At 36.8% G+C, this 16,409-nt stretch overlaps 1 protein-coding gene across 1 annotated transcript in view; it reads right to left on the bottom strand.

Annotated features, from left to right (window-relative positions):
• Positions 1–16,409, bottom strand: part of LOC137403545 (caspase-6-like) — a 37,270-nt gene that overhangs the window by 17,499 nt on the left and 3,362 nt on the right. Inside the window, exons 2-5 of the mRNA XM_068089490.1 lie at positions 14,954–15,084; positions 8,030–8,227; positions 5,393–5,449; positions 4,369–4,590 (exon numbers count right to left, since the gene is read on the bottom strand). Coding sequence (XP_067945591.1) covers positions 4,369–4,590; positions 5,393–5,449; positions 8,030–8,227; positions 14,954–15,062 — 586 coding nt within the window. The 5' untranslated portion in view covers positions 15,063–15,084. The remainder of the gene's footprint in view (positions 1–4,368; positions 4,591–5,392; positions 5,450–8,029; positions 8,228–14,953; positions 15,085–16,409) is intronic.

Raw genomic sequence — 16,409 nt, 5'->3', positions numbered from 1 at the left:
TCCTACTACTACTGCTAGAAGCAACTACTGAATGCCAAGCAATGAATGAATGATGAGGCAATGAAAATCCGAGCAAAGAACTGTACGTGCAGTTCTTTCGTCCGAGTAATTATAATAAATAAAATGAATAATGAAGAAGATTGAATGGTGAATGTATATTTGTGGTAGTAGTAGTGCGATGGACGCCGGGCCAACACTTTACACTTCTTGTAATTATTTGTTTGTATATATTTTATATGTCTGTAAATATTTTATTATATGAGTTGTCCTTTTTATTCTTTCTTTATTGCCTTTTTATTGTTGGCCTTGTTACTCGTTATGCTATCAATTGTCGTCGTTTATGTTGTCATATCAACGCACTAGCGGGCCTAATAATTGGCCATTTAAACATTGCTAGCCGGTGTTCTCACTCGGTCCCGTTAGCCGGAACGGGCAATTTTATTGTATATAAGGGAGCAACGCTCACTTAGTGGACAGAGCAAATGTCCGTACGCTCCTCAGCTAGTGAATTTCCTTCGCTAATAAAACATTGAATGAAATCACACGCAATTTATTTCTGTATGACATAATCTAAATCGTGCCAAGTAAGGGCCGGCAAATTTCTTGACAGTTGTATCTACAGTCGTACTAGTAGTAGAACTAGTAGTAGTCGTACAACTGGCTATTCACTTTTAATTAATTTAAATTAAAGAAAAAAACTTGGATTTTTTGGTACTCTCGTGTTCACATCGTTGCTAGCCATGCTGGTTCACTATTAAAAAGAGAACTAGGGAAAGTTTAATGACAGTCTTCTAGCCTCTCATTAAACCTAGCCCTTTAGTTTCATAAACTTAGCACTGTCATTAAAGCCTAGGCTCATTTAACCAGAGGCTCCTAGCTTCTGATTGGCTGATGAGCGTCCGACTTGTCGGTGCAACCGGGCACTGCTGGGTAGCTCCGACACCGACTTTCAGATCGGTGCCGACACCGATTTTTCTGTTCACACCTACCGACACCGACTCATCAAATTTGTCTGTGCACGACAAAATCGGTGACAAAATCGGCCAGTGTAAACGCACCATAAACAGTAAGAAAACACTCTTGCACCACTAATTGGCTATACTACTCTGGGGAAATCCCTTATTAGAGAGCACCGTCTTAACAAATGGCGATGATGCGTAAATGTTGATATTAGACTCGAGTCAGCGCATGGAAGGAAACATGGAAAAGAAAGACCATAAAGATGAAACATAAGCTAGCTCAATATGTGATCACCAGGTTATTAAAGCTTTGAAGCCTTGGCTATACAATCAGGTCCCTCATCCTAGCACTTTTTCTTAGCACCATAACCCAATCTTAGCACCATAACCCAATCTTAGCACCATAACCCAATCTTAGCACCATAACCCAATCTTAGCGTTTTAACCCTCATCAAGTTTTGTCGATTCTAATCTTTAAAACAAAATCCTCAAACAATGACAGAAATCAAACACAGTAAATAGTTCTATTTCAATACTCAAACTACTGGATATGCTTTCATTAAAATCTTTATTATTGTTTCGTTAAAAGCTTTATGATTGTTATTATTATTGTTCCGTTACAAAAAGAGATTACTGTATTAATTCGATTATAGCGCGAAAAATTATCTACTGATTTATAAGCGTGACCAAAAGAAGAACACTGTTGACTGATAAATCCTTATCATGTCTACAGTGTGCAATACAATCCTTATCATGCCTACAGTGTGCAATACAATCCTTATCATGCCTACAGTGTGCAATACAATCCTTATCATGCCTACAGTGTGCAATACAATCCTTATCATGCCTACAGTGTGCAATACAATCCTTATTATGTCTACAGTGTGCAATACAATCCTTATTATGTCTACAGTGTGCAATGCAATCCTTATCATGTCTACAGTGTGCAATACAATCCTTATCATGTCTACAGTGTGCAATACAATCCTTATCATGTCTACAGTGTGCAATACAATCCTTATCATGTCTACAGTGTGCAATACAATCCTTATCATGTCTACAGTGTGCAATACAATCCTTATCATGTCTACAGTGTGCAATACAATCCTTATCATGTCTACAGTGTGCAATACAATCCTTATCATGCCTACAGTGTGCAATACAATCTATACTATGAGAGCCGTATCCATCTGTCTGTTCGTCCATAGAAATGATTAATCCTTACCCTGTTTGCAGCATGCTATTCAATAGCTATAAAAACAAGCGATAAAAATAACAACCTTGCGTACAGACAGACAATATCGCTCATCGCTCTGAATACGCAATTGGGCTATTGTTATTTTGCGTGCACTTGTTGTTGTCGACATATCTGTGCCACCTTGCTGATAAACGACTCCTCATTTGGTAGAATTTTTATTCGGATGCCTCGGCTATGGCAAGTGGGAGTCACAATGTTTTGTTATAGCAGCATGTCTTCACCAGTAATTGTTACTTTATATCCTATGTCTGAGCCGATGCTAAGTAAAAATATTTTATATGAATTTTCATTCCAAAATTAAGGCTGCAAGTTGTATAAATATGGTATAATCATTTGTATAAAATAAATAAGGCAAGCTATAATAAATATGGTAAGCTTTTTGTGCTGTTGGCAAACTGATAAAGCAAAATAACATAATACGTATACTAACAGGCTGCACTACCCCATGGAACATTTTAGAATACACTGAACGTGCTCGTTACACGGCAGGCGCTGGATTATAGTAGTACAGAAACATTAAACCATTGATAAAGATCTGGGCCTTGCTAATGCATTGCAAGGTGGGCACTTTTCCACTGTCGAGTTTGTCCTCTTTTCAGTGTCTGCCTCAGGTTATTGCTGCCGTTTGACATGGCTAGCTAGGCTGACATTAGACATTCGCCGTGTCTGACACATGTCATCATTGCTTGTACCAGCATGGTGGTCTTGCTCAGACATCAGGCTGTCACACACCCTAGCATTCTCCAAGGAAGGTAAAAACTGCCATAACTTTTACTAACTATGCCCAGCTACTTTCACTTAATAGTCACGTAGATTATATTATCAAATGGATATGAGTTATGCAAGCCAATCAGTGGTGCCTTCTGATATGAATTAGGCACTAAGAGAAGATGAGTTGAGGCACTGGCAAACAATAGAAACATCATTGACTCGCCAAACGCAAACTTGTTGAGTCTATGCCCCGGCCAACAAGTGATCTAGTAGGAAATGTGATGAGAACTTGGAGAGGTTAATTAGTGATTGATTGATTTTGAGTGGTTTTCATTTGCTGTCATTTCTTGATTGGCTCGCTGACTGTCACCAATTATGCTTGAAAAATTAAGACTCGACTTAATTTGTACATAAAAGACGTTGGTTGCTCTATAATAATATATATAATAATATATATCACGTTAAAAAAATTTTGAAGATGAAATTAGAGAAAAGAATAAGCGAATTGAAAAGGAAATGAATGAGCACTCACTTCCTGCCTTCAAAATACTTTATACAGTGAATTACAGGCATAAGACCGGGATGGAAGAGACCAGAATACATATGGATAAAATAAATAAAGAGAAAATTACACTAGAGCAATAGAAAACAAAATAAGGTGTGTGGAACTGAAAAACCTAAACTTATATTAGTTAGATTATACTAGTGTAGACCTGACCTAACTTATTTGATAAAATGAACTCAATGACGCTGTTCGCTTCAAATTTAATCGAGGTCTAAGTAATCTAAGATTTGTCTGCCTGTTGGCATGGCTGAAAACAACTGAGTGGTGCAACTCTAAAGATTTCTTATGAGAATGGTTCAAGTTGTATACACCAGGCCTAAACACTGGCCTGTGCACCGGTATTAAAAAAATATTATGCCACTTGATCGTTGGTACCATCCAAGATACCAACCATGACACCAACCATGATACCATCCATGATACCAACCATGATACCATCCATGATACCATCCATGATACCATCCATGATATATTATAAAGGTAGCATAAAATGATCTAGAACCATCTAGCAAATTCCTGTGTAACTTTTCATGATGGGTGGATAAAAACAAATAACAATTTTGCTGTCATCTTGAGAGCAGGTTTAATTTTTTGTTTTGTGCCATGAAAAACTTTACTTACTAAAACCTGATTGGGTAAACTTGTTTAGGTCAACCATGTCAAGCACAGTTTTGCAAAATTATCTAATAAAAACAGCTCTGGAACTTGTAACCTCATTGTTCAGTGAGCTGTGAGCGTTACGAAAAGAATAAAATATGGAGTGTAAAGGAATGAAAAGACAACATTAGCAACATTTATTTCCCAGTGTAGTGAATCAGGCCAAATTTGACAGCTGAGGCAGCATCCAGGAAACATCATCAAAAACATAAGCCTACCATTGCGTTGCAACTGCTTGCATCGGGGAGATGTGAAGTTATTGATGATTCCAACAAGGCCCTTAGTTCCCTCATCTACATTGTAATTGTGATTTTTGCTGTAGTGTGACAAATAGAACTGGAGGCCACTAGGAATCACTCCATCAGGAGAAACGATTGAGTCCTGACTGCCCATCGACACGTAACATCTCCGCTTTGCAGCTACTCCTACTACTGCCTCACCTACCAACATGATACAGTCATACATGATGGTTCTATACATACATCTACTACTACTGTCTCACCTACCAACATGATACAGTCATACATGATGGTTCTATACATACATCTACTACTGTCTCACCTACCAACATGATACAGTCATACATGATGGTTCTATACATACATCTACTACTACTGTCTCACCTACCAACATGATACAGTCATACATGATGGTTCTATACATACATCTACTACTACTGTCTCACCTACCGACATGATACAATCATACCTGATGGTTCTATACATACATCTACTACTACTGTCACACCTACCAACATGATACAGTCATACCTGATGGTTCTATACATACATCTACTACTACTGTCTCACCTACCAACATGATACAGTCATTCTTGAGGGTACTCAACATCCTCATAACAACAGAAGGTTAGAATTTATAAAATGACTGCCAACACAAAGGTTTGGGGAATATATCTTAAAGAAAATCTACGGGCATCATTCAGTCCTGATCTTACCAAGCTTCACTCACTAATGTAATCGATTATTCTACGAAGACACATCTGCTTGTACTTGTCTATAATTCATGCTGGCAAAAATATCTTAATAAAAACCTACTTAAATACATTAAATCTAACATACATGTGTGAACTATTTCACAAAATCATCTTGGGCATCTTGAACCTAACCGATTCATTTACGAACAAATAGGATAGGAGAGAACGCCAAAGCCAGAAATCATTGATTTCAGTTACACATAATTCATAGTAGATATTTTGAAGTAAAACAAATAAATAGAAGTTACCTGATCCAAAAGATGCCTCCCTTTTCACAGCTCGCATAGTCAGGTTTTGGGGTCTATCTGCACAATATCAAACAAGATCTTAAGATAAAATATCTAACAGAACGCAATAGACTAAAAATCAGCAGAGCAGTCTCAACACCCTCACACAGTGACACACAGTGTCTCACAGTGTCACACAGTGTCTCACAGTGTCACACAGTGACACACAGTGTCACACAGTGTCACACAGTGTCTCACAGTGTCACACAGTGTCACACAGTGTCACACAGTGTCACACAGTGTCTCACAGTGTCACACAGTGTCTCACAGTGTCACACAGTGACACACAGTGTCACACAGTGTCACACAGTGACACACAGTGTCACACAGTGTTAGAGATCTGTAATCTGTATGAACATGTTCTGATAACAGATCCTGTTAAAGATGAGCTTACACGAAATTGCAGTCGATTTTATCGCTAATTGTCGGTAATTTTCTATTATTTGTGTTTTTTTTAGATTGTTGAGGTGATCTTGGCTGCCAGGAAGTTTCAAGATTAAAATCGATAAAACTTGACAGCTGTTAAAATGTTCAGATTCAAGCGAAAATGCGATTATGATGCCTGTAATTGCACTTCGGCGAAGATGCTAACAGAATAAATACAAGTACCACTGCAACTTGAACGCAATAGCCGGTATCAATTGCGAGACAGGCAGCGTATTTCGTTTTCATAATATTCATTACAAAATTAGAGTATTAGCGTATTACAAGATTAGTGTATTTATTCTGGTGCGTATTTTTCCTCTCGAGTATTTTTAACTGATTTGTCATTTTTAATTTTGAAACATCCTGACAGTTATATCACCTCAAGCATTAAAAACAATCGCAAATACAGTAGACGCTTATATAATGTATACCTCTTATAACGTAAATTCCAGATAACTTCGAGAATTTATATCATTAAATTAGATTTGTATGTTAGTCAATCTCGCCGCACATAGAAGAGAAAAATGACATGCGCATGAAGCTATATTTATTACATATATATGGTATACAGCTTTTGCGCATACTACTTTGTCGTGATACATCGTCAGATGTTTCGAAAAAACACATTTTTGTAACAATGTACACATTCTTTCATCATGGAAACTATGCAATGATTATGGATACAAACATACTGTTAAACCTGTATTTGAGTGTCACCTTAATTTGAGCGCAACCTCTATTTGAGAGCCACTATGGGAAAAGAGTTGACAAGTAGAGCGCCACCCTTTAATTGAACGCCACTTCAATTTGAACGCCACTTCAATTTGAACGCCACTATCTGATATTCTTGATCTTTACGAACCCATAATAGCAAATGATCAGTAGAAGTGTCCACAAAATCGTAATAATAATGACTCGATCACATCAATAACAATTCGTTCATTGTCTCTGTTCGTATCAATGTCCATTTTCCAACTCCAAGTCTTTACAACTTTTTCGTTAAAACTTTGAATGCAATGCCATAGAAATAATTTGTAATTTTATCAGGCTAATAATAGTTCCTTTTTTAATATGGTTTTGATACATCTATGTATGTGAAAAAACATTTTGCAATACAATAAAATCTGTGCTACTATGAATTTTGAGGCTAAAATTTGAGGCTATTTTGATTACACACGGTTTCTCTTCATTAGCATGAGAAGTGTGTGCATGTATAAAAGTTTTGCTCTGTTAAAAAATTGTTTATATACTAATATCGACAAGCCCAACTGTGCAGAAGATGAGTTTGAGGTCAGAAGACACTGTAGAAGATATTGAACAGCCAGAAGAATATGGAGCGGTTCCAAAAGAAAACAATCAGAATGCAACTGGCCGAGCAACTGATGCTAATATCTTTGTTTTAAAAAATGTTAATTTTGGTTTTAAGACGTTAACTTATGTTTCCAAATGTATTACCAATGTTTGTCTATGCCACTTGTTCTTGAATATATATTTGAAGCATTTCATAGATTATTACTGTTATATAACTAATAAATTTGCAGATTTATAACATTTGATAGTATCATTGCGGCAATATGAACTCGGTTTACAATGGGTTGACGCTCGTAACTTTTCTTCTAGGGCACATAGAAAAACAGTTTTGGCCGCAAACTGTAGCAAACATATTAATGAGTGCAATCAACTTTCATGCAACTTTGTTAAATATGGTTATAACATTAAAATATGCCTTTAAATTTGAAACGAAATAAAATTGAAAGCTCCAACAAATTGCAACGCAGGCCGGAAGATCGTTGTAGGTTAATTACAAGCAATAAACATCAACCGGCAAAAAATGTATCAGCTTCCCCATGCATATTTATTTAGGCATCTATGACAAGTTGGAGGTAACCTAGCAGATTTCTTCCACCCAAAGGCTCAATGTTGCTCCGCCCGAAGGAGGGTGCAAAATATGGGACATTCAATTCGGCAGTGACAAGGTTAAATATGTCTTCTCAATATTCTGGCGAGGTGTTTGAAAAATACAATGCCAGTCTTTATTTGACCGCCACCTCTAATAAACCGCCACTTCTGAGAAAAGCGTTGAAAAATAGAACATCATGGCGTTCAAATAAAGGTTTGACTGTAGTTGTAAAATTTAGCAAGTAAAATGAGAAAAATAAAAGCGTCACTCACCACACGCCTGTGTCTGCCTGTAATCGTTGATCAGACTATCTATGGCATCGGCCTCTTCCATTAGTCCGGCACCATTCAACAGCTTTGTAAGGTTGGTGTAGTTGCTCTCCTTCTTGCTGATAATTCCCTTCCTGCTCAACTCATCAAACATCTTTAGAGGGTTGTTGCCAATCTTACTCAGTTCATTTCTACCGAACCCTATAGACAGTAGTAAGTACAGTGGAACCTCGGTTCTCGAACATAATGCGACCTAGAAAGTTGTTCGAAAACTGAGTTGTTCGAGATTCAAAACAATTATTCCCATTATAATTAATGTATGTAAATTTTAATCCGTTCTAAGCCGAAATAACAACTTCGGTAAAGTATTTTTTTTAACATTTTACATCATAAACTGTACTGTATACTACATACCATAAATAAAAACAGGTAGATATAGATCGTGTTTATTTTTAATAAAAGATTTCTATCTATGATGATAAAAACAGAAAACAAAAAGTAAACCTCTCATATTTTTTGCTCTTAAAACATCGAAAACATTCTAGGTTAAAATAAAATACCAAAAATTGCAGAAACTGATAACGAAACAGCAATCTGAGATCTGCCGAGGTCTCGCAGCATCGGTTGCGAGACCCCGGCAATAATCTCGCACAGCAACACTTGTGGTGCTATGCTCGGGGGATTATATTCACGTAAAGCTGCGTCGCTGATGCCGCATAAAAATGGCTGCTTACCATGCAGCTTCGAGAGTGCTGACCTTCGTCTGTACATTGTATTTCGGGAAGGTTTTACCTGCTGCTCTCTGTGAGAATTGAACAGCGGTGAACTCTTGCATTGACCACGGGTACTCGGTGCGAAGGTTCTCATTTCACCACCAATAGCTCTGCTATCCTGCCAGTGGTACTTGCAATGCATATGAGAACTATAGCTGTGCGCTATGAATTTTTCGCATTTCGATAGATACGCAATGAATATTTACGATATTGATAATCGATATGATATTTGCATTCTTAATGAATAAATCTAGGTTTTGCCGTGAGATAAATGAAGACTGTATTGTAATGAAACCCAAATGTTAGAAAACAACTACACGTATTTTGAAAGGAAAACAATCTACTCCAAACTAAAAATGCTAAAACAAACTACAGCTCAACACAAATGACGACAACAAAATGAAAATCTAACTACTACTTTCTACCGCTACGATAATTTTTTTCGCGAGGAACAGCCGTTGCTGATTTCTAGTATTGCGGTATAAAGCCAGAGTTCTATTGCTCTCTTTAACCTCAATGAAAAACTTTCAGGCTTTCGATGACTTTCTTGCTGCTGAATTATTGTGTAGTGGTAATGATGCCACAAGCAACAAATTGTGAATAAAATGTGGTCAATACTACTTACTCACAAAGCAAACCCAGTCACTAATTTAACAATGGGTGCGCTGTTACAGAACATGTAATAAAATTTTACATCTCTCACATGCGGCTTTCTATTACCATAACAAAATTTTAATGAAGTTTTAAATCGTATCATTATGAGCAAAGGTAATTCACTAATACAAAATTTTCAGTCAGCTAGAGCAATTACCTCTTGATTTTAGTAGTGTTTTTAGCAACCCTCTTTAAATGCTATTAGTAACAACACGAGCCAAATATTATACTAATCCCACTCAATATAAGTATTGCCTTGGCAGTAATAATGTGTAGTTGGCAGCAGTTGATGCACCATTGAGTAAAGGGCAGATGAAGGCAGACAAATCTTTGGTTTTTACGTCTATAATAGAAGTATGAAAATGTAAAACACTCTACATTGTCTCGAAACTGTTTCAAATGAAATTTTAAAATGAATTGTTAAGGCTATACATTTAATGAAAGTGAGACGCAGGATTGTGACTAGTGCTGGATAATAAAACTTGTTGAACCCGCGGGTTTATCTTCTCTCGAGTCTCGGGTAATAGAGATTTTGAGTATTTCGATCTTGAGGGTTCAGGTTTTGACTTGCGACTTCGGGTTTTGGTACACAGACCCGCCGAGTGGAGTGGACAAAAACTCAGTCTATTGCGTCCAGCACTCTAAACACTGTTTGATAACCCACATGTTAACCATTTGAACCCTGGCCTTTTTGTCAATGCGCGTCGGTAACCCTGGGCCATAAGTACAATGATCCGAAATTTTTAAACTTTTATTATATATAGGCCTATATATCTGAATGTGGTAATGATACAATGATATTTGGTAAAACACTAGTAAAAAAGTCGGGCAACCCACAGCAAATATCATCGAACAGAAAAAATAGTACTTTACCATTATTCGAGCTAAAACTATAAAAGTTTGTACGATTTAAAAAAACAAGTTGTAAAAACATCTACAATAGCATCATATCCATTGAGCACATGTTCGTCATCATTTTATGAATCAAAATATACTGGAAAATTATAATTAGTATTATAAAATTTTTCATTTGCACCCAAATCACTTATGACCTACTAACAAACGAGTGGGGTAGATTTTTTCGCGATATCGTTCAAATAAAATTCGTTATTAAAACGAAGGAAGTAGGTAAAGATATTTGAAAACTGTTACAAATGGAAGTGAAATTTCTGGTCTAATATCTTGTGCAAAAATTAATTTGATTGGTTTATGCTGTTATTTAGAAACGGCTTTTGTAAATAAAGCCATGTGAATGCCGGAATTCCGGCCGATTGTGTCAGAGATTCTGACACACCCTACGCAATGCCTGAAAACCAACAGTTGGGGTTCAAACTTCAAAGGCGGATTAATCATTTACGCATCATTGCCATTTGTTAAGATGGTGCTCTCTAATAAGGGATTTCTCCAGAGTAGTATAGCCAATTAGTGGTGCAAGAGTGTTTTCTTATTGTTTATGGTGCGTTTACACTGGCCAACACCGACTCCGATTAGGTGCCAATACCCCGACTCAGACAGGTACCTCAGACATTTCACGTATGGGTGCCGACACCGACTCCCCCTTTACATTGCAACGATCAAACTATTTTTGTCGGTACCAACAGCCAATCACAGCGCTTAGCCGTTCTGACTTTCACCCGACCAAGCGAAGCTGAGTACACATAAAAATCAACGCGCTTGATATGGAAAATTATATACTAGTACTACACTACTACTACTGCTCCTACTACTACTACCGCTAGAAGCAACTACTGAATGCCGAATGGAGTCTTCCGATGACGATGAGATTTTGTTGATGGCAGGATCGGCTGCAGCAGCTCTGACAGTCTGTATTATATGTAATTATATGTTTGTATATACTTTATATGTCTGTAAATGTTCCCACGACCAAACGAGCGGATGCGAAGTTAGGGAGTTTTTATGAGAAATGCATGTGCACACAACTTACGCAAATTATTCATCAACAATGAGACGAACCCTTGTTTGAAAATTTCATCAACAAATTTAACCATCGTTTTGTAGATAAGTTAAAGTATAATAACGATACAAAACACATATAGGCCTATTTAAATATGTTACCAAGTCTTTGTAAATTGTCAAAATTCTCTAAAAACTTACCCATCTGATCGGATTATTCACAAATAGACAGATTTATTAGGACGAAAATCGTCACAAAACGCTTGAAAAGCTTGGTTTAATAAAAGTTAAGACCGGAAATTGAAACGGCGGTCGACAGATAATAGAATGATCAAGTCGTGCGCACTTCGCGAAAAAATAGCGTGCACTTTTCACCAGTCTATAGCATTGTCGAATTGCCAAAGGTTTCGGCAATTAACATAGGAGTACAGAAATCGTTTCGTTTTTGCCGATTTCCATTTTTTCATTTTCTTATGAGATTATTACAATAATTAATTATAAGTTTGGATGACTACAGCACAATGACTACGTAGTACAGATTTTCTAAAAAATCTAATGCAGTGTAAGTAAAGGGAATGACGATGATATTTTTTCTAACGGTTCTAATGAGATTATTACAATAATTAATAATAAGTTTGGATGACTACAGAACAATGACTACGTAGTACAGATTTTCTAAAAATCTATATAAATATCACAACTTCGTGATATTGATAGCTATGACGTTTTGAAATGTAAACAAAATGTGCATTGGTTTTATATTATTACTATATTAATAATATTGGCTATTCTAATAATATCAGTGCATTTTACTTCTAATATTGGCCAATATTGCATTTCTCTTTTTGCAGGAGGAGAGATATAAACATATAATCTTTTCCTTTCATTATTGCTATTTGTTGTATATAATAACACCCACACCCAGTACATTACAGCTACCATTGCAGTTATCCTATTTGACTGCTAATATTGCATTTCTCAACCATCAGTACCCTTTCTTTTTTCCATTATCACTTTGGTCGTAGGCTGTATGACAGTGGAATTTCTAGTTTATTATATGTGTTGTCCTTTTTATTATAGCCTTGTTAGTCGTTATGCTATCAATTGTCGTCGTTTATGTTGTCATATCAACGCACTAGCGGGCCTAATTAGTGGCCATTTAAACATTGTTAGCCGGTGTTTCTACTCGGTCCCGTTAGCCGAAACGGGCAATTTTATTGTATATAAGGGAGCAACGCTCACTTAGTAGACAGGGCAAATGGTCGTACGCTCCTCGGCTAGTGAATTTCCTTTGCTAATAAAACATTGAATGAAATTACACGCAATCTATTTCTGTATGAAATAATCTAGATCGTGCCAAGGGCCGGCAAATTCCTTTACAGTAGTAGAACTAGTAGTAGTACTAGTAGTAGTCGTACAACTGGCTATTCACTTTTACTTAATTTAAATAAAAGTTCACTATCAGAAAGAGCATGAGGGAAAGTGTAATGACAGTCTCCTAGCCTCTCATTAAACCTAGCCCTTTTGTTTCATAAACTTAGCATTGTCATTAAAGCGTAGGCTCATTTAATCAGAGGCTCCTAGCTTCTGATTGGCTGATGAGCATCCGATTTGTCGGTGCAACCGGGCACTGCTGGGTTTCACCGACACCGACTTTCAGATCGGTACCGACACCGATCTCTCTGTTCACACCTACCGACGCCGACTCATCAAATTTGTCTGTGCTCGACAAAATCGGTGACAAAATCGGCCAGTGTAAACGCACCATAAGCTGCACAGTTCCCCGTTTTTAACTTTCAAACATCGTAATGAGAACTTTGGACTTGAAAAGTCAGCAGTTTCAGGGGATCTGCAGTATCAGCTTCATTGTAATGTGCAGTTTTAATACACATTCAGTTTTGAAGAATGCGCATTCGCAGTGAGTATGAATGTTTGGGCTTCCGGTAATGCGTCATGGAAGTAAATACGCAGTAGATCACAATGGGCAATCTACAGCAGGAGCGCAATAGCAGTAAATGTCTACTATGCATTTGAAAGTTGTAATTCGTGGTAAAATTACTGCGTACTGCAATGAAGCAGTGCAGTTATAATGTGTCACAACCCTGTTATTTTGGTTTTGAGTACCCCAGTTCTGTAGTAATGGCTGATGTTAATCATAGTGTTTAGGTTGTAAATGCTAAAAGGGCTGTACTTTAATTTTATAGGTTTATGCTATAATGGATAATCATATATCCCTCAGCTTTATTCTTAGTGCACAATCTTCATTCTTATTTTTCATTCTTAATCTTATCATCTTTGCTGGTATATTAGATTCATTCATATACATGGTTAAACATTTTCTTGTTTTAGTCAGTATATAAATAAACTGTGCTGCATCTCCATATACAGTGATAAACATGACTAGAACTAATCATGACTCATGAGTGTGGAATCCTTTTTATTAGTATCAAATAATAGTATAATAATTAGTATCATATAATAAAATTTATTTTATATTTCTTAAATACTAGCAAGTTACTAGATGCATATTTTATCTGGAGAGGTACCTAGGTTTAGTGAGGACTAAGAGATCATCTGGAGAGGTGCCTAGATTTAGTGAGACCAAGGGATCATCTGGAGAGGTACCTAGGTTTAGTGAGGACCAAGGGATCATCTGGAGAGGTACCTAGGTTTAGTGAGGACCAAGGGATCATCTGGAGAGGTACCTAGGTTTAGTGAGGACCAAGGGATCAGCTCCTGCATGTTGAACCTAGGCCACTCTACTAAATGTACAGCGAACCACCGCCATACGACATTAATTCGTTCTGGTGTTGGGGTCGTAAAGCTAAAATGTTGTATAGAAGGGTATAGAAATCTATAGTAATTATCTAACGCAAACACCCTCCCCGATAAAAAACATCAAAATTTCATATATTAGTATTTGTATGTACTAAAAATTAGCAACAAAATAGTTACATAAATATAACTAATGAATTAAATTTTCTGGTAAATATTACATTATACACTAAAATGCACAACAAACTTGAGATCGTTTGACTCATGCAAGATCAAGCATTTACAAAACACGAAGAATGCTGAACTGAGAGAAATCATCGTATCTCTTTCAGGTGGTGTGGGAGGGATTTCAGCGAGTAGCATATCGGTATCTTCGTGACTCCAACAAATGCAGCACACTGACCACCAAATGTGAATTTCGAGAAACATTTCTGTTAATGTCATATAGCGAGGAAAAAGCCGTAATGAAAGGCTGGAATAACTTCGTGTTCCACATCATAAGGTGAAAAAACTGTGAAAAAGGATGCTGTAGCCCGGAGATCCCTTATATAAAAATATAATAGGCCAGGGGTAAAAAAGTAAAACAAAAACCGATAAGCAACTCTTTTGTAAGCCATTCTTACGGTTTGAGCTTGATCAACTAAACTCAGCATTTATTGTTTTCATTCAAACCAAACGTTTATAGGTGAGCATTGATTAGATGCAGTTGTTAGTTGTCAGGAAGAATTGAGTAGGAATTCAGCGTATTGAATGGGATATACTTTGAGCATTCAAATAGATCAACCCTTGACAAAACAAAGAGTGTGCTCACCAAACTCATCACGGAGTATCCCACGCAAAGCATCCATCACATCATTGTCATCTTTTGAGATATCCTTGCGCAAAATATTTTGGATCTGCAGAGACAGCTTGCTGGCCATGATAAGAGTCAATTCCAATTCACTGGAAGCAGAAAGCAACTTGTGTTTACCGACAGATGCTGCGCACAGATATTGTTTTATTAATAAAGTACAAGGATTCAAAATCATTGAGTTGGAGTTTGCAATGAGTAACCATGAAACCTTTACGCCATGCTTTATATGGTAAGAGAAACACTTGGCCATTCTATGATACAAAAATATTTGCGGACAACTCCGAATACAATTCTATTATATCGCGAGTAGTCAATTGGTAAAATTGAATCTCGAGTAACGATCATCTGTACACGTAATGTACAATATTTTTGGTGTTAAACATAAAATTTGAGTACACAGTCACAACTCTCCAAGTAAATCCCAACAAACAATGCATGATAGTTTTGTAAGTAATTGCGCAATTAGTTATTACATCCGATCATCTCTAGTAGCACACTAAACTGTCACTGTACTAGTTCCAAATCAAATATAAAAAAGATGATACACACATAGATTAGAATAATTTAAACAAGTACTTTGTGTAAGAGTATTTTTGTTACTCGCTGAACGGGCGTATTGTCAACAATATGATTCTGATTTTAAGGTAAACGATAAATTAAAAGCTCTTTTTATTTAATTTTAGTAATTTATATTTTGCGTTTAGGTTTTTGCGCAAAGTCATGGAATACACAGGTCTATTTTAATGCAGTGAGTATTTGTTTAAAGTATTTGTTTCTGAAACAAATTAGAAAAAAACTTTTCTTGTAAGAATCTTTGCTACAACATCCAACAGTTTCTACATACAAAGTAAGTATCGCAACAAATTGACTTCATTCGTTAAAGTTCGCTTTTGATTGTATAGTCTACAAACATTAAACACTGAACAGGTCTTACTCCCAATTTTTCAATGATGCACGTCGAATGTAAAGCCTCTACGCCTCACAACCCTCATAAAATGCTCACAACCCTCATAAGATGCTCACAACCCTCATAAGATGCTCACAGCCCTCATAAGATGCTCACAACCCTCATAAGATGCTCACAACCCTCATAAGATGCTCACAATCCTCATAAGATGCTCACAACCCTCATAAGATGCTCACAACCCTCATAAGATGCTCACAATCCTCATAAGATGCTCACAACCCTCATAAGATGCTCACAACCCTTATAAGATGCTCACAACCCTCATAAGATGCTCACAACCCTCATAAGATACTCACAACCCTCATAAGATGCTCACAACCCTCATAAGATGCTCACAACCCTCATAAGATGCTCACAATCCTCATAAGATGCTCACAACCCTCATAAGATGCTCACAACCCTCATAAGATGCTCACAACCCTCATAAGATGCTCACAATCCTCATAA

This window comes from Watersipora subatra, chromosome 9 (assembly GCF_963576615.1).
Source record: "Watersipora subatra chromosome 9, tzWatSuba1.1, whole genome shotgun sequence".
In the NCBI taxonomy this organism is placed as follows: Eukaryota; Metazoa; Bryozoa; class Gymnolaemata; order Cheilostomatida; family Watersiporidae; genus Watersipora; species Watersipora subatra.
The sequence above is the reverse complement of the archived record's forward strand: the minus strand, read 5'-3'. Positions and strand labels throughout refer to the sequence as shown.